The 22,320-nt window shown below is 36.5% G+C and overlaps 1 protein-coding gene across 7 annotated transcripts in view; it reads right to left on the bottom strand.

The window, feature by feature from the left end:
- The window catches only part of LOC123684284 (protein kinase C and casein kinase substrate in neurons protein 1), a 38,005-nt gene that overhangs the window by 6,888 nt on the left and 8,797 nt on the right, over positions 1-22,320 (bottom strand). For 3 of the 7 annotated variants that reach the window (XM_045623477.1, XM_045623471.1, XM_045623472.1), the window contains exons 2-4: positions 2,633-3,031; positions 499-687; positions 293-304 (exon numbers count right to left, since the gene is read on the bottom strand). In XM_045623477.1, coding sequence (XP_045479433.1) covers positions 293-304; positions 499-687; positions 2,633-2,995 — 564 coding nt within the window. In that variant the 5' untranslated portion in view covers positions 2,996-3,031. Of the gene's footprint in view, positions 1-292; positions 305-498; positions 688-2,632; positions 3,032-12,612; positions 12,730-22,320 lie in introns of those variants that run through there. The other 4 variants (XM_045623475.1, XM_045623478.1, XM_045623476.1 and 1 more) reach the window with 2 other exon arrangements.

The following is a 22,320-nucleotide window of genomic DNA, read 5'->3' on the forward strand; positions in this document are numbered from 1 at the left end:
GTATAATAATGTTTAAATTTTGACGCAACAATTTTTTTTTCAATTTGTAAATGGTATTATACCTATTAGAAAATCCGTTATATACACAGCATAATTAAAATCAAGTGGGAGCATGGAAATTGCATATTCAATGAACAAATGAATCATACTAGGCTGAGTGGAAGTTTGCAATTGGAATTGTTTCACACTGGTAAGAATAAACTCTCGTATAAATTCAAGTTTAAGCAAAAAAAAAGCGATAACAAAAGCTATTTGCAACGCTGGAAGCTCTTAGGATAACCCAATAACTCACCGCTGACGTCCGCTACAATAAAAAAAAAATAAATATAAATATTGGAATACTATTATTAAGAAATGAGTGAATCATAATGATTCGATTCCTAGCTTATGATATTGTTCATTGCATTCTTCATTGTCATTTGAGTAAGAGGTAAATTTAAGAGAAAAATTTATGAATTGATTTTGCGATCTAAATAAATATATATAGTTTATCCTTACCTGGTCCTGAGATAAAGAACTATCGCCAGATGCGTTTCTTTCTTGATTTATTGCAGATTTTTCCGTTTTGCATGCTGTGTGATAGTCATTTTTCGCTTTGTCTACTTTTTGGAGCAGTTTCACCCATGGCTTTTGAGCCTTTTTAAATGCGTCATCCATATCTTTCTTTTCCTTGAGTTGCATCATCGACTAAAAAGATTTATTTGAATTCATAAATGTTCATAAAAAAATTTGAGATGTATACAGGGCAGATATTAAGCCAATCGTATAAAGGATGAACTCGTTAAAAAACGGCCCCATTTGAAGAAAAAACTGCTATTTTATCAAAACAATGCGTCGTGTCACAAATCAATGAAAACAATGGCAAAATTGCATGAATTGAGCTTCGAATTGCTTCTGTATCCACCGCATTCGTCAGATCTGGCCCCCAGCGACTTTTTCCTGTTCTCAGACCTCAAAAGAATGCTCGCTGGAAAGAAATTCAGCGCCAATGTAGAAGTAATCGCCGAAACTGAAGCCTATTTTGAAGCGAAAGACAAATCGTACTACAAAATTGATATCGAAAAGTTGAAAGATCGCTAAAATCGCTGTATCGCCCTCGAAGCCAACTATGTTGAATAATAAAATCGAATTCTGCCAAAAAAAATGTGTTTTACTATGGTAGACTGGGGACTTTTCAATTGGCCTGTTAAACCAAAATGCGCTCATTATATGCAGATCGATTTTTCACGTTTCCTGCAGTAGACAAGAATCTGAAAAAAATCAACGTCTACTTCCGTTGGATCGAGTATATGACTACTAAATATTCAAGACCTATTCTTTCCACACACGAGAGTAAAAGTGATACGTTCCGTGAATATTCAATTTCGCGCGTTCTGTTGGATTTCGCACCGAGAGTTTTTCACGTCTGCGTATGTGATGAGCATAGAAAACATAATTTTTACGATTACGGCGCCTAAATGCTCAACTCTCTTGAGTCGTGACAGTGTCAAAAGCATTACTGACCGATATCTTGATTCGGTAGCTGCTCAATATGCAGAGGGTCCTACAAAAACACATAAAATATAACCCGAATCGAAATTTAACAATCTAGATTCCTTCAACACGTTTTAAAACCTATTCGAAAAAACTAGTAACTGAATTTTTTCCTTTCAAACACTAGATATCGGATATGATGTGATTGAAAATCCATTTCATTGTTTTTTAATCGAAATAAAAGAGAAAATGCGTGAGAGGAAATCAACTTAGCGCTCCTATTTGTACGGTAAAGGAGAAGGCGTCTCGCTCCACTCGCGCAGAATTGCGCTCTATTGACTCGCGAGTGATTTTCGCGAGGAATTTCGCTAATGTGAACGTAAATTTAGATAACACGCACTTGTGAAACTGCACTGCGCAAAAGAATTAACGCACATTATGTAAATCGCAAATTTATTCTACAACTGAAGGTGTTTTCAATGATAATAATTTCTATCAGAATTATGCATGCATATGTTATCCACTTTCAACGTTTTTCCTCAATACAGATGTTTTTTCCCAGCAGGAATAAAAAAAGATGAGATTTTGGATGTATTGGCTCCATTCTGAAATCAGTTGTTCTCGATCAATTCTAGTGATCAATAGTTTTTCTTTCGTTTGATTTTTTACACTCGATCGCTATGCAACGCGAAACACGCAATTTGACCCAAGAGGAATGTGCCCAAGCGGTAGTTTTGCGAGAAGAAGGGTGGACATCCACAAGAATTGCAGAAAGGTTTGGAGTTCCCCATACAAGTGTGTCCAGAATGTTGCAGCGATTCAGGGACACAGGTATGAATGTCCGAAGACCAAGACAGGGTAGACCACGGGTAACAACTGCCATTCAAGAACATTACTTGAGAGTTTCTTCGTTGAGACAACGGTCTGCAACAGCTCGTCTCCTTCAAAATCAGCTTGAGAAAACTCATGGGGTGCAAATTAGCACTCAGACAATAAGAAATCGCCTCAGAGAATATGATTTAAGGCCTCGTGTCGCGGCAAGAGGCCCAGCTCTTACCCCAGCCCATCGAAGGGCGCGTTTGGATTTTGCGAGAGAGCATATCCATTTGGAAGAGGCTGTGCGTTAATTCTTTTGCGCAGTGTATAACCCAAAAATTACCTTGTGATAATTGTCCTTCTGCCAGTTCTTTATCTTGGACACCACGTCGTTTATCAAATTGTCCTTTATCCTGAGGTGAAGATCGCACCTTCTGTCCGCCTCGACGAGGACGCCCTTCCAAGCTGCCTCCGTGGTCCCGTACTCAGGTCCCTTCTCTATCGTCTCGTTCCATTTTTTCGACCACGCTTTCAGGCTCTTCGCGTACGCCTTCTCCAGCTCGGCCCGTTCCTGTATCAGGTTGATTAAGTCAGCGGTGAGTTTCAGTCCGTCCTCTATGCGTTTAGTGGTTTTCTTGTAGTTGTTGGGCTCCCAGAAGGAATCGCTTGTCGCTATGAGCATGTTGTCATCACTGTGGTGCGACATGTTCGTCGCCCTAACCTATTGTATATCCTGGACAGCCTGTAAAATAAGAAAAAATACATGAAAATGTGAAATTGAATGTTGAATTTGTTTTTACATACAACTTTGCTTCCGACGTTTTTTTTTTTCCGAAATTTGAGGCTTTATGGTAAAAAACTGGTTATACAATTATGATTCAAAGTATTTTTCATCGCTCTGGCCACTACTTCGTCCCAACTTTCGGGCAGCGTATGAATCTCGCGTTGAAAAAACTGGTCATCTTTTGAAGCGATTCATGAATCGATCCAATTTTTCACTTCTTCATAAGACCAGAAGTGCTGGTCAGCCAGGCCGTATGACATTGATCGAAACAAGTGATAGTCCGAGGGAGCAACGTTTGGAGAATATGGCGGGTGGGGTAGGACCTATTTCAACGTGTTCAAATATGTCTTGCCCACTTTCGCAACATGTCATCCTGTAAAATCACTTTATCATGTCTCTCGTTGTATTGCGGCCGTTTGTCTTCCAATGCTCGGCTCAAACGCATTGATTGCGTTCGATAACGATCGCCTGTGTTTATTTCAGTCGCCAAGCTGGTCCCACCAAATACAGAGCATGACCTTGGAACCGTGAATTTTCGGTTTGGCCGTCGACGTGGAAACATGACCGGGATATCCCCATGATTTTCTGCGCTTGGGATTATGGTAATGAACCCATTTTTCGTCTCCAGTCTCAATGCTATGCAGAAATCCCTTCCGTCTTTGCCTTGCAAGCAGCTGTTCACAAGCAAACAAACGCCGTTCAACTTCTCTCGGCTCCTACTCGTACGGCACCCAATTTACTTGTTTCTGAATTATTCCCATGACTTTCAGACGTTTTGAAATGACTTGTTGCGTCACTCCCAATGATCCTGCCAATTCTTGTTGCGTTTGACACGAGTCTTGATCAAGTATTGCCTTCAATTCATTCACTAATAGCGGCGTCACCATAGGTATTTGAGAGTATTCGATGAGCCTCAGTCGCAGATTTCTTCATATTAAAGAAGAAAATTAAAACCTCTCGCAAATGACAAAAATTTGGCTAGTGGGCTGCCATGTCTAATCGAGAATAACTTTATGATGCAGACACAAATCGACTAATATTTCGATGGCGTTATGTTTACAAATACCCAAGCTTATTGTGTGTCATCTACATTTTTCTATTTCGACTACCACTTACCGCTACAGCCATCTAATGCAAAACGGCGGAGGCAAAATTGTACACCTAATATAATAATATGTTATATGTAATTGCGATATCTTAGAATTTATGTCAGATTTCACTGAAATTTTGTGTTTCTCATGGGAAAAATAATCATGTTTTGTTTTCCTGATCTGATAAGTCCATAAACCACAAAATATCTTTCGGATAAGATACAGACTTGTTTGGATTTTTTCCAGGTTTATTACCACTGATGTATGAAGCAGGTAACCTGAACAATTGAAAACCGCTAGTAACCGCTCTGAAATTCTCGGCGATATATGGTGGATTTATGCACCGTACCTAAAAACTAAGGACTAATGATGGATTTATGCACCGTACCTAAGAACTAAGGACTAAAAACTATGAACTAAGAACTAAACCTAAGAATTCAGTGGCGTTTATGCACTCTCTTGTTAGTTCTTAGTTAAGGCATGCGCACGTGCTCATACTGCTTTCTATTTGTTCTATACTTTGATGTTTGACATTGATATTTATTGTGAACAAAATTAAATTTAATTTTTTCAAATACACCTAATACTTTTCATCGATAAACACGAATAAAGAACATAAAATGATAGAAACTGGTACTCGTTAATATTGAAATTCTATGCGGCGCACGCGCACTTCTATATTTTACCTGAACCCTTAGTTCTTAGTTAACAGTTGGCCTGCTAGTGTTAGTTTTTAGTTCTTAGGAAACGTGCATAAACGCCCTCATTGATTTGTTAGCGTTCAATTCTTAGTTCTTAGGTTCAGTCTTAGTTCTTAGGACTGGTGCATAAATCCACCATAAGAACTATGAACTAAGAACTAAACCTAAGAATTCAGTGGCGTTTATGCACTCTCTTGTTAGTATTTAGTTAAGGCATGCGCACGTGCTCGAACTACTTTCTATTTGTTCTATACTTTGATGTTTGACGTTGATATTTATTGTGAGAAAATTAAATATAATTTTTTCAAATACACCTAATACTTTTCATCGATAAACACGAATAAAGAACATAAAATGATAGAAACTGGTACTCGTTAATATTGAATTTCTATGCGGCGCACGCACACTTCTATATTTTACCTGAGCCCTTAGTTCTTAGTTAACAGTTGGCCTGCTAGTGTTAGTTCTTAGGAAACGTGCATAAACGCCCTCAATGAGTTGTTAGCGTTCAATTCTTAGGTCTTAGTCCTTAGGTTTAGTCTTAGTTCTTAGGACTGGTGCATAAATCCACCAATACGGACCATACTCTAGGTGAATCAAATCTGAAACCTAACCTTTCAGTTGGAGAAAATTGCAATATCCGGTGCATTCTGATATGCGGTTATGGACCTAACGTAAGGTGTAACAGGCATAAACGTTCAGTTTGAATTATTATGTCTAGTTTAATAGTAACCAGCATGCCCTGGAATCCAATATCTTTTATTGGAGCGTTTTAAAAGGATTAGGAATCGCGAGCCATACAATTCCATTGTTTTCTCGGTAATTTGAGCTACACCTTGAAAGCTACGCTAATATTATTACTGCAATATTGCCTTGAATCGGAGAGGGTGGGCATTGGCAATCAATTGATGGATTTTCTTGATTTATTGCTGCGCATAATCTCGTAAGACAAGCTGAGCTTTTATATTCGATCAGGACAGATTTTAACCATTATATGTATGGTTGAAATTTAGTTTGTAGAAGGTTTTCCAATAGGAATGATAAAGAGTGTTCTTAAATTGAAGGTTAAACGAAAATGACAGATTCCTCCTATCAATTCTTTCCTCCAGAACTTTTTGTGGTGGACCACTAGTAGTTTGGAAGAATGTAAAATGAAACTTTAGTCAAGTACTACACTTTTTGGCTTCTTGTAACGGGTGTTTTTTTTCGAGGTATACAACTTTAAGTTGGCATTACTGTTCAAGATGGTGACCGATTTAACAGCTGTCAAGTGATTTATTCTCAGTTTGGTTTGGCAATTCATCATGAAAAGACTCACGCCTGAACAACGCTTGCAAATAGTGCAATTTTATTTCGAAAATAATGGTTCTGTGCGGAATACGTATCGCGCACTAAGTCCATTTTATTTTGTTTAGCGATGAAGCGCACTTCTGGTTGAATGGCTACGTCAACAAACAAAACTGCCGCATTTGGAGTGAACCTAATCCTCAAGTGTATGTCGAAACACCGTTACATCCACAAAAACTGACTGTTTGGTGCGCTTTATGGGCTGGTGGAATCATTGGTCCGTACTTCTTCAAAAACGATGATGGCCAGAACGTTACAGTCAATGATGATCGGTATAGAGCCATGATTACTAACTTTTTCATTCCTCAATTGAACAACCATGATGTCCAGGAGCTGTGGTTCCAATAAGACGGCGCAACATGTCACACAGCTCGTGCCACCATGGATTTATTGAAAAACACGTTTGGTGACCGCCTAATTTCACGTTTTGGACCTGTGAATTGGCTTCCAAGATCTTGTGATTTGACACCGCTAGACTACTTTCTGTGGGGCTATGTAAAATCATTGGTCTATGCGGATAAGCCACAAACCCTTGACCATTTGGAAGACAACATTCGCCGTGTTATTGCCGATATACGGCCACAGATGTTGGAAAAAGTAATCGAAAATTGGACGTCCAGATTGGTCTACATCCGAGACAGCTGTGGCGGTCATATGCCAGAAATCATATTTAAAATCTAATGACACAAGATTATCTTGCGGATAAATAAAATTCATGTCAATCGAATAATCCATCGTTGTTTTATTGCAATTTGAAGTTCTATATCTCTAAAAAAAAAAACCCTTCACTTAGGTTAATAGATGAAACGATGAAATAGGCATTCTTGAAAAGTATTCCTCCGATAGTTCTCCCCCATTTTAAAAATTCACTTCGTACACCTGAGAGCATCCGGTTCGTCTTGTATAATGATGAAATAAATTCAATGAGAATTATCTTCATCTTGAAAGAAAGGAAGTAGATCATTAAGTATACAAAGAAATTCACTTGAACTTATATATAGAAGGATGCTTCGGCCTTCAGCAATTATTTTACATTGATATCTCTGACTAGTATGATTCGCAATACGCTTTTTTAGCAATAATTGCTTTGTAGCAGAAGTTTTATTTCATTACAACTTATGAAATATTGAAAATATTATACATACTATAAATCACATTGAAATGGGGAAGCTTTTTTCCATATATGATTTATTTTCTCCATTTCTGTGACAAACCCATTCGTTCTGCCATACCTTGTAGAACAAAATCGTGAGGGAATATCTCAGTTTCACTAAGATTTCATAGTTATAACGGGTGTTTTTTTCGAGGTATATAACTTTAAGTTGGCATTACTGTTCAAGATGGCGACCGATTTAACAGCTGTCAAGTGATTTATTCTCAGTTTGGTTTGGCAATTCATCATGAATAGACTCACGCCTGAACAACGCTTGCAAATAGTGCAATTTTATTTCGAAAATTATGGTTCTGTGCGGAATACGTATCGCGCACTACATCCATTTTATTTTGTTTTGCGATGAAGCGCACTTCTGATTGAATGGCTACGTCAACAAACAAAACTGTCGAATTTGGAGTGAAGCTAATCCTCAAGTGTACTTCTTCAAAAACGATGATGGCCAGAACGTTACAGTCAATGGTGATCGGTATAGAGCCATGATTACTAACTTTTTCATTCCTGAATTGAACAACCATGATGTCCAGGAGCTGTGGTTTCAACAAGACGGCGCAACATGTCACACAGCTCGTGCCACAACAGATTTATTGAAAGACACGTTTGGTGACTGCCTTATTTCACGTTATGGACCTGTGAATTGGCCTCCAAGATCTTGTGATTTAACACCGCTAGACTACTTTCTGTGGGGCTATGTAAAGTCATTAGTCTATGCGGATAAGCCACAAACCCTTGACCATTTGGAAGACAACATTCGCCGTGTTATTGCCGATATACGGCCACAAATGTTGGAAAAAGTCATCGAAAATTGGACGTCCAGATTGGACTACATCCGAGCCAGCCGTGGCGGTCATATGCCAGAAATCATATTTAAAATGTAATGCCACAAGATTATCTTGCGGATAAATAAAACTCATGTCAATCGAATAATCCATCGTTGTTTTATTGCAATTTAAAGTTTTATAGCTCTAAAAAAACACCCTTTATTTCATTATTATATGTTGATACTCGGAACTCACCTGTCACAGATTTATCTATCATCTGTCAAATTTGTGATACAGCAAACAGTTCTGCCAATAAACATTTTTCAATGCAAAAATCACTGAAACTTATAATTTTGATAAATATTGAGTGAAATAGAAAAAAATAATGTATAGTAATCGTACAGAAGGCTTATGCTTGAAGTCGACATTCAAAAAATCGCCACTTGTGGCTCGTTTTTAAAATTTGAACTCGTAAAAGAATATCAGTCAGATAACAAATATCATAATGAAGTGTTACAGCAATGTGTTCAAGGAAATAATACAAATACTCCTATAACGCGAATATTTCTCCTCATTTGCACAAGTTGAGTTTCTAAGAGGTTTTCCCCAGGCTGATAACGAAGAAAGTCGAGTTGTAAAAAAAACATTAATTAAAGGACATCCGAAGTAGAGGAAACTTCATTGAAGTAGAAGATTCAGCTGAATAATTGATTTATTTCAGTTTCTTGGCTGCTAATAATGTCATTCCCCTCTACACTTGATGGCGGTAGTTGAATTCGTTAAACTGTTCTGTAATTAAGCTTTTATTAGCTTCAATTTACACTTTCGAATCACTGAAAGATATTCTCGACATGTAAGAAGTACGTTCGGATCGAAGTGCCAATACAGAAAGTGAATTATGAGTGTTTTTGTTTTATTATTCAGATTGAAACTCGCCAAACCTATCGGCAAACATATATATTTGTTTTAATCTGTGTTATGCGAAACAATTACACGCCAGAATAGGCTATAAAATAATTCTGTGATCAGCGTCAATGAACCGCCTACTTCAAATGAATTTTCTTTTACCATTTCCAATAATGAATATAAAGGGTGTTTTTTTTAAAGCTATAGAACTTTAAATTGCAATAAAATAACGATGGATTATTCGATTGACATGAATTTTATTTATCCGCAAGATAATCTTGTGGAATTACATTTTAAATATGATTTCTGGCATATGACCGCAACGGCTGGCTCGGATGTAGTCCAATCTGGACGTCCAATTTTTGATTACTTTTTCCAACATTTGTGGCCGTATATCGGCAATAACACGGCGAAGGTTGTCTTCCAAATGGTCAAGGGTTTGTGGCTTATCCGCATAGACCAATGACTTTACATAGCCCCACAGAAAGTAGTCTAGCGGTGTTAAATCACAAGATCTTGGAGGCCAATTCTTAGGTCCAAAACGTGAAATTAGGCGGTCACCAAACGTGTCTTCCAATAAATCGATTGTGGCACGAGCTGGGTAACATGTTGCGCCGTCTTGTTGGAACCACAGCTCCTGGACATCATGGTTGTTCAATTCAGGAATGAAAAAGTTAGTAATCATGGCTCTATACCGATCACCATTGACTGTAACGTTCTGGCCATCATCGTTTTTGAAGAAGTACGGACCAAAGATTCCACCAGCCCATAAAGCGCACCAAACAGTCAGTTTTTCTGGATGTAACGGTGTTTCGAGTGTTTCGACATACACTTGAGGATTAGCTTCACTCCAAATTCAGCAGTTTTGTTTATTGACGTAGCCATTCAACCAGAAGTGCGCTTCTTCGCTAAACAAAATAAAATGGACGTAGTGCGCGATACGTATTCCGCACAGAACAATTATTTTCGAAATAAAATTGCACTATTTGCAAGCGTTGTTCAGGCGTGAGTCTATTCATGATGAATTTCCAAACCAAACTGAGAATAAATCACTTGACAGCTGTTAAATCGCCATCTTGAACAGTAATGCCAACTTAAAGTTATATACCTCGAAAAAAAAACACCCTTTAACTAGTGAAGTTTATGAATATAAAAGACATTAGTCCCTCATCCACAACTCGGTGAAGATTATCTATCAACTTCTATTAAATTTTCGGAGTACTATACTGAACCCTGAGGGATACCCCAAATAATAAAATTGAGAAAAACTTTGCCAATTTTACACAATAGTTGATAATTTCTTCTATCCCGAAGATTATTTCAAAACCAAGGTTTTTCAATGAAAAAGGAAAAATTATTCTTCATCTGGATTAGTGCAATTAGCTTGTACACACCATGCAAACATGAATATAGTTTTTAAAGCGAAACAAAACATGCGAAGTCGTGTATGATTTCAAGAAAAAAATGAGAATATTCATCTCTTCTCATATTATATCTTAAACGATTCAGTTTTTATGGTGGAAATGAAACCATCAATTTTCTATCATTATACGATAAATAGCTAACGTTATAACCCTTAGAAACATTGTTGCACGCCCTCAAAGTAACGACCAGATGCGAACGGAAGCTGGCTTACAAAAAAAATTATAGTTTTCATATGAATCATTCTTACCTGGGAATACCTGCATTGCAACTCCTCACACTTGACATTGAACTTGGTAAAGTTGCGATGTAGGTACCCACTTGTGCGTGTTGTCTAGACTCTAGGTCACCCAACATTCTACAGTCATTGACTTTCTTCGTATCCTGTTTCCAGCATCATTATACATCTCCGAATTCGAAACAACTTAACGACCAACATATATAAGAATGTTGCAAAAATCGAGAAAAGAACTAACGTGAAAACACTCAGAGAAATTCCGAGTCGTTGACTTTTTGCTGAAGAATGTTACAACATATAAGTGGATTGGCAATTGGCTTCACATTCGAAAGGAATCAATTTAAAACAACAAATGGTTATTAGAGTCAATATCAACCAAAACAAATTCGATCGTGTCAATCTGAAAGTAAAGGGTGTTTTTTTTTCGAGGTATATAACTTTAAGTTGGCATTACTGTTCAAGATGGCGACCGATTTTACAGCTGTCAAGTGATTTATTCTCAGTTTGGTTTGGCAATTCATCATGAATAGACTCACGCCTGAACAACGCTTGCAAATAGTGCAATTTTATTTCGAAAATAAAGGTTCTGTGCGGAATACGTATCGCGCACTACGTCCATTTTATTTTGTTTAGTGATGAAGGGCACTTCTGGTTGAATGGCTACGTCAACAAACAAAACTGCCGCATTTGGAGTGAAGCTAATCCTCAAGTGTATGTCGAAACACCGTTACATTCAGAAAAACTGACTGTTTGGTGCGCTTTATGGGCTGGTGGAATCATTGGTCCGTACTTCTTCAAAAACGATGATGGCCAGAACGTTACAGTCAATGGTGATCGGTATAAAGTCATGATTACTAACTTTTTCATTCCTGAATTAAACAACCATGATGTCCAGGAGCTGTGGTTCCAACAAGACGGCGCAACATGTCACACAGCTCGTGCCACAATCGATTTATTGAAAGACACGTTTGGTGACCGCTTAATTTCACGTTTGGGACCTGAAAATTGGCCTCCAAGATCTTGTGATTTAACACCGCTAGACTACTTTCTGTGGGGCTATGTAAAGTCATTGGTCTATGCGGATAAGCCACAAACCCTTGACCATTTGGAAGACAACATTCGCCGTGTTATTGCCGATATACGGCCGCAAATGTTGGAAAAAGTCATCGAAAATTGGACTATATCCGAGCCAGCCGTGGCGGTCATATGCCACAAATCATATTTAAAATGTAATGCCACGAGATTATCTTGCGAATAAATAAAATTCATGTCAATCGAATAATCCATCGTTGTTTTATTGCAATTTAAAGTTCTATAGCTCTAAAAAAAAACACCCTTTAGAAGAGTAAGAGAGAATAATCTATGACTTTTCTTGGTTGGGATGTAACTTCTGTGATCAATATCAGTACGTTTACCACAACCATTTCAGCAATGGGCAATGGCATTAACAAAGTTTGTACCCACCCAGGAAAAATAGATTCTTATCTCTTTCCCAACTAGAGATTTGAATCATAGGGTGGATATACAGGGTGTTATAACAATTACGGCAAGGCGCAGAAATTCCCGATTTTTTTTGCTTCATTCTCAAATCGTATGGAAATACTCAGGATGTATCAAAAAATTGTAAATGACCAAGAAAAACTGACCGTAAGAAAAAACATATATTCTCATTTACATTTTTTTGGAACACCCTGTGTATTTTCAAACTTGAGAATTTAGCTGTGATGGAAAAAAATCGGGATATTTCAACGCTAAACCATAATAGAGCGCATCCTCAATGGTGAAACACCCTGTATCTATACTCAATGAAAAAATCGAACAGGCAGAACTATAAAAATCCCAGAATCTACATCTCAGAGAAATGGGTGTGTACTAATTTATGTGCTAGGCTTGAATATTTACCGTTGAAGTCGAATCAACTGATCAATTTTCAATTGCTGGTTATGATCAACCACTTCATTACTATTTCTTACATTTACCGTATAGTGATTAACACAGGTAGAACGAAATATCTGACCTAGAATAGGAAGTAACCTACTGTGATAGATCAGCGATTTCGGTTTATAATCGCCAATAAAATATCGTTCAAGATATAAATTTAAGGAATTATTATATCACTATTGTTTTAGTTTGAATTCGCGATAGATCAAATAATTTTTTTGTAAATCGCGTTTATCAATGATTTTGGGTATCTCTATTCTGATGAGATAATAACTGAATTCTATGAGATCAGAGAAATAATAAGAGTAATCAGGTATCAACCCAGATGTGTAAAAATGTGTATACTGTATTCATCGATAAGATTGTGTTCGAGATAATACTGGCGTCTTCAATTCTTATTTTTTTTTCCACAGGTGGCGCCGTTTAATAAATGATCATATTTCCATAGAAACGCCAGAGAAATTTGTTCACAGAAAGAGGAACATCTCAGACTAATAAACATAGATAGAGGGACCATATGTCACGATCAGTAAGTAAATTTTGTCCCCAACATGGACAATCAAATTTGACATGAAGCGCGCGGAAATAAAAACATATCAGTGATACGATATTTCACTCGATTCGCGAGTTTCTCCACTAAGAATGCACTTCTTACGTCCCATAGTGAATCAACGTTTCATATCAACTCAAAATATATAAGAAGAATACCTAAATATATCAGAAATTCAGAAAACAAACTTCAAGCGCGCCAAACGACGTGAAACAACGGATGACACTAGGAGAGCAATAGTTGCCAAACTTTGGCTTTCAGCAGGTAGATACAGAAAATAATAAATATTCTGCATATTATAACTTCGACAATTAGGAAAAATATTCAAAGGACCCCGCACGTTTAGTACGGGAAATGGCTTTCCGTGAATTTGGCTGAATTTTTGATATGTTGTAGTTCTTGATGAACTGATCAGAAAAGTCCGTAGCCACAAAGCTCAAAAATGGACAGTTTTCGAGATATGGAGCTTTGAAAATGGATTTTTTGCAATTTTTGGGGTTTTTGCTCATCAATCGGGGAGCTCTCATTTATGGTTTTGATGGAATTTGGATGTTCGGCGGCCAGAACCCGACTGAGAAATGATCTACCTTGGTTATATAAATTATAATTTTTTATACACTGCTCCACATTGGCTATGAAATGAGATATAAAATCCAAGATCTTCCATACATCTTTTCAAGCCACAAGATGACGCCAGAATAATTCACATGACCGAGAAACGACATATTGTGAGATTTTTTTAAGACAGGCCATAATATCTGAATCCTCATATATCTGATGTCCAATAATATCAAATATGTTAGCCAACATGTTCATAACCAGGCACCGCTAGCTGTAATGGGGGAAAATGGAAAAATCATAATCATATATCCTCAGGGATAACAATTGTGATCACTATTGATGTCATTTACATATGATATGTGATTTGTTTCTCACAAATCTCGATAATTTGACAATGGGGTGCCAAGACATTTTCCTCAGAATGTCTCGAAATTGATGATAGCATCTCACAGACAAACGAATCCGTGAAAATGTCTGCAGTTTTGATACAATATAGTACTATCTGGGTAGAATATAGAAGTCCAAGTGTTGGAAGCTAACTATGACTGGAACTTCCGATATTAACCCACGAATTCTTGAAAATAATTTTTTTTTTCTATGAACTTTTTGAACTTCACACATACGAATGAATATTATCTAATAATATGATCGTTGGCAAAATGAATGAGTATATCAATCAAAAACAATATAATAATGAGAAAAACATTCATAATAATAACAATAATGATAATTTTGCCCTCGATTCGATTCATAATATTCTAAATGATTTCTTGCGATTGCTAATATAATTTCAAATTGTTTTTTGTTTATTATCATTATTGTTATTATTATTATGAATGTCGCTCTCATTATTATATTGTTTTTGATTGATCTACTCGTTCATTTAGCTAACGATCATATTATTAGATAGTATTCGTTCGTATGTGTGAAGTTCAAAAAGTTCATAGAAAAAAAAAATTATTTTCAAGAATTCGTGGGTTAATATCGGAAGTTCCATTCATAGTTACGTTCCAACACTTGGACTTCTATATTCTACCCGTATAGTACTATATTGCATCAAAACTGCAGACATTTTCACGGATTCGTTTGTCTGTGAGATGCTATCATCAATTTCGAGACATTCCAAGGAAAATGTCTTGGCACCCCATTGTCAGATTATCGAGATTTGTGAGAAACAAATCACATATCATATGTAAATGAGATCAATAGTGATCACAATTGTAATCTCTGAGGAAATATGATTATGATTTTCCCATTTTCCCCCATTACAGCTCGCGATGCCTAGTTATGAACATTTCGGCTAACATATTTGATATTATTGGACATCAGATATATGGGGATTCAGATATTATGGCCTGTCTTAAAAAAATCTTACAATATGTCGTTTCTCGGTCATGTGAATTATTCTGGCGTCATCTTGTGGCTTGAAAAGATGTATGGAAGATCTTGGATTTTATATCTCATTTCATAGCCAATGTGGAGCAGTGTATAAAAAATTATCGATGGCGGTGCCCAATATAACCAAGGTAGATCATTTCTCAGTCGGGTTCTGGCCGCCGAACATCCAAATTCCATCAAAACCAGAAATGAGAGCTCCCCGATTGATGAGCAAAAACCCAAAAAATTGCAAAAAATCCATTTTCAAAGCTCCATATCTCGAAAACTGTCCATTTTTGAGCTTTGTGGCTAAGGACTTTTCTGATCAGTTCATCAAGAACTACAACATATCAAAAATTCAGCCAAATTCACGGAAAGCCATTTTCCGTACTAAACGTGCGGGGTCCTTTGCATATTTAATTGAAAATCACTCAAATAAATGTAGGGTTTTTATATCGTTGTCTAGGGGTTTATATAAAAAGGCCGCCGGAACTTAACTATTGTTTATTTACACTATGTACAATTCAACGTCAATTGAATGTACAGCCACTGAACTTTCGTCTATTGTCTATCGAAACTATTTTATTTCGTATAATTCTTAATCGTCTAATTGTCTGATTATTCGCGTTGATCCGTCTATATCTAACGTCGAATTATCTTACTCGCTGCGTCTACTATTTTACGTCGAACCATATGCGTCTATCACGTCGAATTATTTAACTTTTCCCGTCTCGTCTCTAACGTCGAATCCTAACTATGTCCGTCTACTATCTTACGTCGAAATCCACCCTCGTTCCAGTATCGTACCTCAGTCCTTAAGTTTCAAGTACCTATTCCCCTTACGTCTTCCTATATCGATAAATCTGCATAGGGCAACCTTTTAGGGTCGATCGTGTAGTTCTCGTTTCGTAAAGTCAGTAGCGTATCATTCAGTCGGGTTTTAAGAATTTGGATCCCACATAAATATATTTCATTCAATATAATATACATTCATAACGATATAGTAAAATTGTGGATTTGAAAATAAATCACAATCCGACAACGTAATCTAACCATGTTGGGGACATGTAAAAATTACGTATACTCCCTCTATCTATGTTTATTACTCTATGAGGAACATGAATGCTACAGTTAATCTAGAATCCAAGAGATCCTTTCAAAATTGTTAACTTCATATTAATTCTTTATAACTTTGTTAACAAAACATATTGAATAGATTTAAGAATTATTTCTCTATAACAAACTGGTATTGCATGAAATAAATAATGAACCTCACAATTATACAGGGTGGCCATTTGAAAACGAAACAGACGAGATTACAGACGAAATAAAGTTTTTCGATAGAAATGCTCGGACAGGTCGATTTCTGTTTCGAGGGGGACAACTTAAGATGTAGGTTCCGGACGCATAGCGCTTCAACCCTTGCTACTACAACCCTCACCCCCAAATTTTGAATAGGGAAGATGGGGTGAGTGATACCTCATTTGAAAGGTATTTTTATACTGATTTCAGCACAGTAATTGTTTTTTCATTTTATGCATTAGTTCTCGAAATATTCTTAACTAAGTATTTGAAAATGAAGTGGTGTTTTCATGGCACTTGTAGTGTTCGACATTTTGAGCTTCAAAACAACCATGACTGTGGCTTCCTTCCTAACTAACTAACGCATGAATATTTCGAGAACTAATGCATAAAATGAAAAAACAATTACTGTGCTGAAATCAGTATAAAAATACCTTTAAATTGAGGTATCACTCACCCCATCTTCCCTATTCAAAAATTGGGGGTGGGGGTTGTAGCAGCAAGGGTTGAAGCGCTATGCGTCCGTAACCTACATCTTAAGTTGTCCCCTTCGAAACAGAAATAGACCTGTCCGAGCATTTCTATCGAAAAACTTTATTTCGTCTGTAATCTCGTCTGTTTCGTTTTCAAATGGCCACCCTGTATATGAAATTACATAACAGGCAAATTAATAAGTATTTCCTGAGAAACTGGATACATACTAAAACATATCCACTGAATTCATTACGGTAGTCGAAATGTTTGTTACATATTAAAACACTTGACGTCTAGGAAGTTATGACCTAACACAACCGGAAGCTATTTGTCAAAGTTAAACAATGTTTAGGACACTGTCACTACTTCGAATTTGAATTACAACGTTTATCCAATGTAATAGCTCTAGACAATGACCCAGATCCGATGGATCTGATTCAAAATTACCTATTCATCGAAACAACGTTCAAATTTTCAAATTCCTTAGATGAATCAAACCCTAAGCGACTGTAATAAAAATTTCCATGTGATAATTATCATATTTATCGAACAATTGATGGAAGATTGTTTTAGGGACTCATGGTATGTACCGATAAATGGAACACTATTATAATATCGTTCATAAAGAAACTTATCATAAAATAAATAAGATAGGAATTTTATTGGTCTCTTTATTTTATAATTGAGATCATTTTGTGTCATTGTTCGATGATGACAATTAAGTTTTTCCTCTAAAAATTCCCTAATGTTGGAAATTAAAACATGAACGGTGTGAATTTGACACTAATTCAATTTCCTCTCTTTCGGGAAGACAAAAAAAGGAAAAGTCTGAACCTCGAATAGTCATACGTTATATAAATCAAACTATAAAAAAATCATGCTCAAAATATACGTTCTTTGTTGGTTTATTGATAATGAAATTAGACGTTTTCTAACGTTATGAATACATACATATTTTAAAACATTGACAATTCGTTAGATATGTTTCTCTGATGTCCTTGGTAAAGCATTCCAATAATTCATTCAAAAAGTTATTCAAGCGAAGTTTGCATGTATACTTGAATAGTTTTGAAATTCCATGGCTTTTTCACCTTCCTCTCAAAATGTTTATGTGAAAATCCGAATTTTCAATGTTAAATTACAATCAATTCGAACTATCAACAAATTGATATTGATGAAAAGAATTTTTGGCCTCCAATTTGAAAATTACTGCTAGTATAGTTATTTATGATACAAGTGCAGAAGGCATTGCTATTCTTCCACGAGTTCAAAATTCAAAAACGAGCCACGAAGTGGCGAGTTTTGGAATGAACGAGTGGTAGAGTGAGCCTTCTGTACGAGTATTATACATTATTTTCTCTAATTCATTGCATTTTCATTGAAATTAATGAAATATTTCCATAAATATCATTTAGTGATTTTTGCATCGATAAATGTTGGTTGGCAGAACTGATTTCTTTGAGGCAAATTGATGAATTGACAGATAAAGCCGTGGCGGAAAGTTCGGAGTACCAACATGTGTGCGTTTCTGATATATTCTCGCACGATTTTGTTCTACAAGATGTGGAAGAATGAACGGAATAACCACAGAATTAGAGAAAAATACATTTTACACCATCCTGAACTTGATTTTTGTGAGAGCATATGTCCCACACATTTTGGCAGTTTTTTTAATCGATTTACAGCTTCGATATGAAAGAAACATATTATTCGAACGATTCCAATGATTAGAGATAATAATAACCTAACAAAAATGTCAAAATAATGCAATAATCTGATTATTGAGCAATGGGATTTATTATCGTTTCCAATATCATTTCAATGAGATACCCAAATGCATAATTTCAGATAAAAGATATATCGTTTCTGGTTTTATCTTCGACGTTATTATACTATAAAGCGCTTATTGACACATCAAGTGCACTGGCACATAATGAACAATTTTGTACTTCTCGAAATATTCTCAGAAGCACTTCTTGAATTTATTACGAAATCAAAAAATCTTACTCGCCTGATGATATACAATTGTCTATTCATAAACTGAGTAATATTAAAGAGTTGCGGTGTCCACAATAGTGTATAGGGCGAAGGGCAAAGTAATATTGTTTTATGCTTCACCAATATACTGTATTGGCAACGATACGTCTTAATATCGTTGATACCCAATGCGAGAAACAAATATGAAATCGCATTAGTTAATTGTTAATAGTATGATGCGATCATTTGAACAATTCCCTTTCCAACATCGCTTTGAGGGAAGGGAGTATACGTAGGCGTGATTTGGTCTGGTCTATTCGAATTCTGTTCAGAGATTGGACATTCTTAATTAACATGGTCCGATCCATAGAGTAATAAACATAGATAAAGGAAGTATACGCAATTTTTACATGTCCCCAACGTGGTTAGATTATTTTTAAAGACTCATCTGTGAAGATAACTCTTTCCCAATCAGCCTCTTCCCAATAGATATGCTCTCTGGCAAAATCCAAACGCGCCCTTCGATGGGCTGGGGTGAGAGCTGGGCCTCTTGCCGCGACACGAGGCCTTAAATCATATTCTCTGAGGCAATTTCTTATTGTCTGAGTGCTAATTTGCACCCCATGAGTTGCTCAAGCTGATTTTGAAGGAGGCGAGCGGTTGCAAACCGTTGTCTCAACGAAGAAACTCTCAAGTAACGTTCTTGAATGGCATTTGTTACCCGTGGTCTACCCTGTCCTGGTCTTCGGACATTCATACCTGTCTCCCTGAATCGCTGCAACATTCTGGACACACTTGTATGGGAAACTCCAAACCTTTCTGCAATTCTTGTGTATGTCCACCCTTCTTCTCGCAAAACTACCGCTTGGGCACATTTCTCTTGGGTCAAATTGCGTGTTTCGCGTTGCATAGCGATCGAGTGTAGAAAATCAAACGAAAGAAAAACTATTGATCACTAGAATTGATCGAGAACAACTGATTTCAGAATGGAGCCAATACATTCAAAATCTGATAATCTCATCTTTTTTTATTCCTGCTGGGAAAAACATCTGTATTGAAGAAAAACGTTGAAAGTGGATAACATATGCATGCATAATACTGATAAAAATAATTATCACTGAGAACACCTTCAGTTGTAGAATAAATTTGAGATTTCCATAATGTGCGTTAATTTTTTTGCGCAGTGTATTTAGGTATTTATTTCATTATATTTCGAGTTGATTCACTATGGGACATAAAAAGTGCGTTCTTTGTAGAGAAACTCGCGAATTGAGTGAAATATTGTTTCCATTTCCGCGCGCTTTATGTCAAATTTGATAGTTCATGTTGGGGACAAAATTTGCTTACTGAAAATAACATATACCCCCTTTATCTATGGTTATTACTCTGAGTCTCCATCGAATACACATTTTTGAAATTATATTGACCTAGGATAATCAGGGTTGAAAACATTAAAAAACGAACATGGAGCAAATCTATTCGAGGTCTACATGAAGAAGCAATAAATGTAAAATCGTAGAATCGGTTGTCACGACTGTATTAATAGGGCATGAGTAACATGTTGACAACTTATACTGGTGATGTAAAATATACGAAACGAAATCAGAATAATAATGGAAGATAAGAGGTAGCAATCTCCGATTTCGAGCTATTGAGTCGATTGACCAGCAATATTCGATTTATTAGTTCTAATAATAAACCATTCAAATTGCAATAAAGGAGGCGTATTGCTCAATACAGTAGAAAATTTTTAGACGTTGACTAATCGGTATTCCGCCTACAACTCCGGTAGGTATCTTCAGATTGTAACTTGACGCTGGAATATTAGGCCTCGTATTAGGCGAATTGAAAAGTCCCCGGTCTGATGCACAAATGGTGGTGCTAGTATTAAATCCATATGATTTTCAGTTAGTACCAACCTTCAAACGATACGTGTCAAAATTTGACAGCAGTCCGATCATTAGTTTGTGAGATATTGCGTTGTGAGTGTAGCTAATTTTGTTATTTGAAAAAAGGTGGAAAAAAATAGAATTTCGTGTTGTGATAAAATATTGCCTCTTGAAGGAAAAAATACACTTGAAGCAAAATCTTGAGTTGATGAAAAATTGCCAGGGTTTGCACCAGGAAAATCAATCATCATTGATTGGTAACGTGGTGAAATGAGCACCGAAGACGTAGTGGACGCCCAAAAGAGGCTGTCACCGACGAAAACATCAAAAAACTTATTGAATAGTTTGAAGGATGAAATCGTTAACAGCCCCATTTGTAAAAAAAGGGCTGTATCATCAAGACAATGCGCCTTGTCACAAATCAATTTAAACAATGGCAAAATTGCATGAATTGAGCTTCGAATTGCTTCTGCATCCCCCGTATTCGCCAGATCTGGCTTCCAGCGACTTTTTCCTGTTCTCAGACCTCAAAAGAATGCTCGCTGGAAAGAAATTCAGCGCCAATGAAGAAGTTATCGCCGAAACTGAGACCTATTTAGAAGCGAAAGACATATTGTAGTACAAAAATGGTATCGAAAAGCTGAAAGATCGCTATAATCGCTGTACCGCCCTCGAAGGCAACTATGTTGAATAATAAAATCGAATTCTGTCAAAAAATATGTGTTTCACTATGGTAGACCGGGGACTTTTCAATTGCCATGTTACTCCAAACACGTTGGTTGAGTGGGGACATGATGTTCAACCCTTTCGGTTGAGATTAAATCTGGTATAACCAGGCGCCATGAACGATTGGTGTCTTTTCACTACTTCCGATGTTATTGGAAGTGGCTCAGCTGGATTCTCTATCTCCCTGTCTGTATTTGTGTAGTTCAATCTTTCTGTCGGTCTGTCTGTACACTATAATCTCCGAAACTGCTGCATGGATTTTATACCGATCTCAACGTTTATATTGAGATGAGTTTGAAGTGACAAGTAGGCTTTGTTTCATTGAATTTCCTCATTTAAAAGCAGTCTTCCACCGAACAGTTGAAAATAATAAAGGGAAATTATAATTAATTTCGTGTTGTTTTCAATAAACCTAGTCGATGATCATCGATCTAGTTCCTGAATTCATCGGAATCAAGTAGGTCAAGGAGTTTCGCGATGGATTAAGCACTTAATCCACTTATAGGACTGCGCGTTGACTGTTCGATATACACTAAATGGATTACTGACGTTGTTCCTTCCTATAAACCTATATATAAAAATAAAGAAGATTTATTGCAAAAGTACAATGACTTCGGGCCAAGTTAACAGGCATGTTGTTAGAAATTTGAAAATTAAACGAGTTCGTTCAATCATAGCTATCTGAATGTATTATACTACATGAAAAATATTCAATATTTCTTAAGGATTTCAAAAGGCAAAAATATACAAGGTGATCCATTCGAAAATAACAAAGTTTTCATTATTCCGGAAAAAGGAAAGACATGACAACAA

Source organism: Harmonia axyridis, chromosome 7, assembly GCF_914767665.1.
Source record: "Harmonia axyridis chromosome 7, icHarAxyr1.1, whole genome shotgun sequence".
Lineage (NCBI taxonomy): Eukaryota > Metazoa > Arthropoda > Insecta > Coleoptera > Coccinellidae > Harmonia > Harmonia axyridis.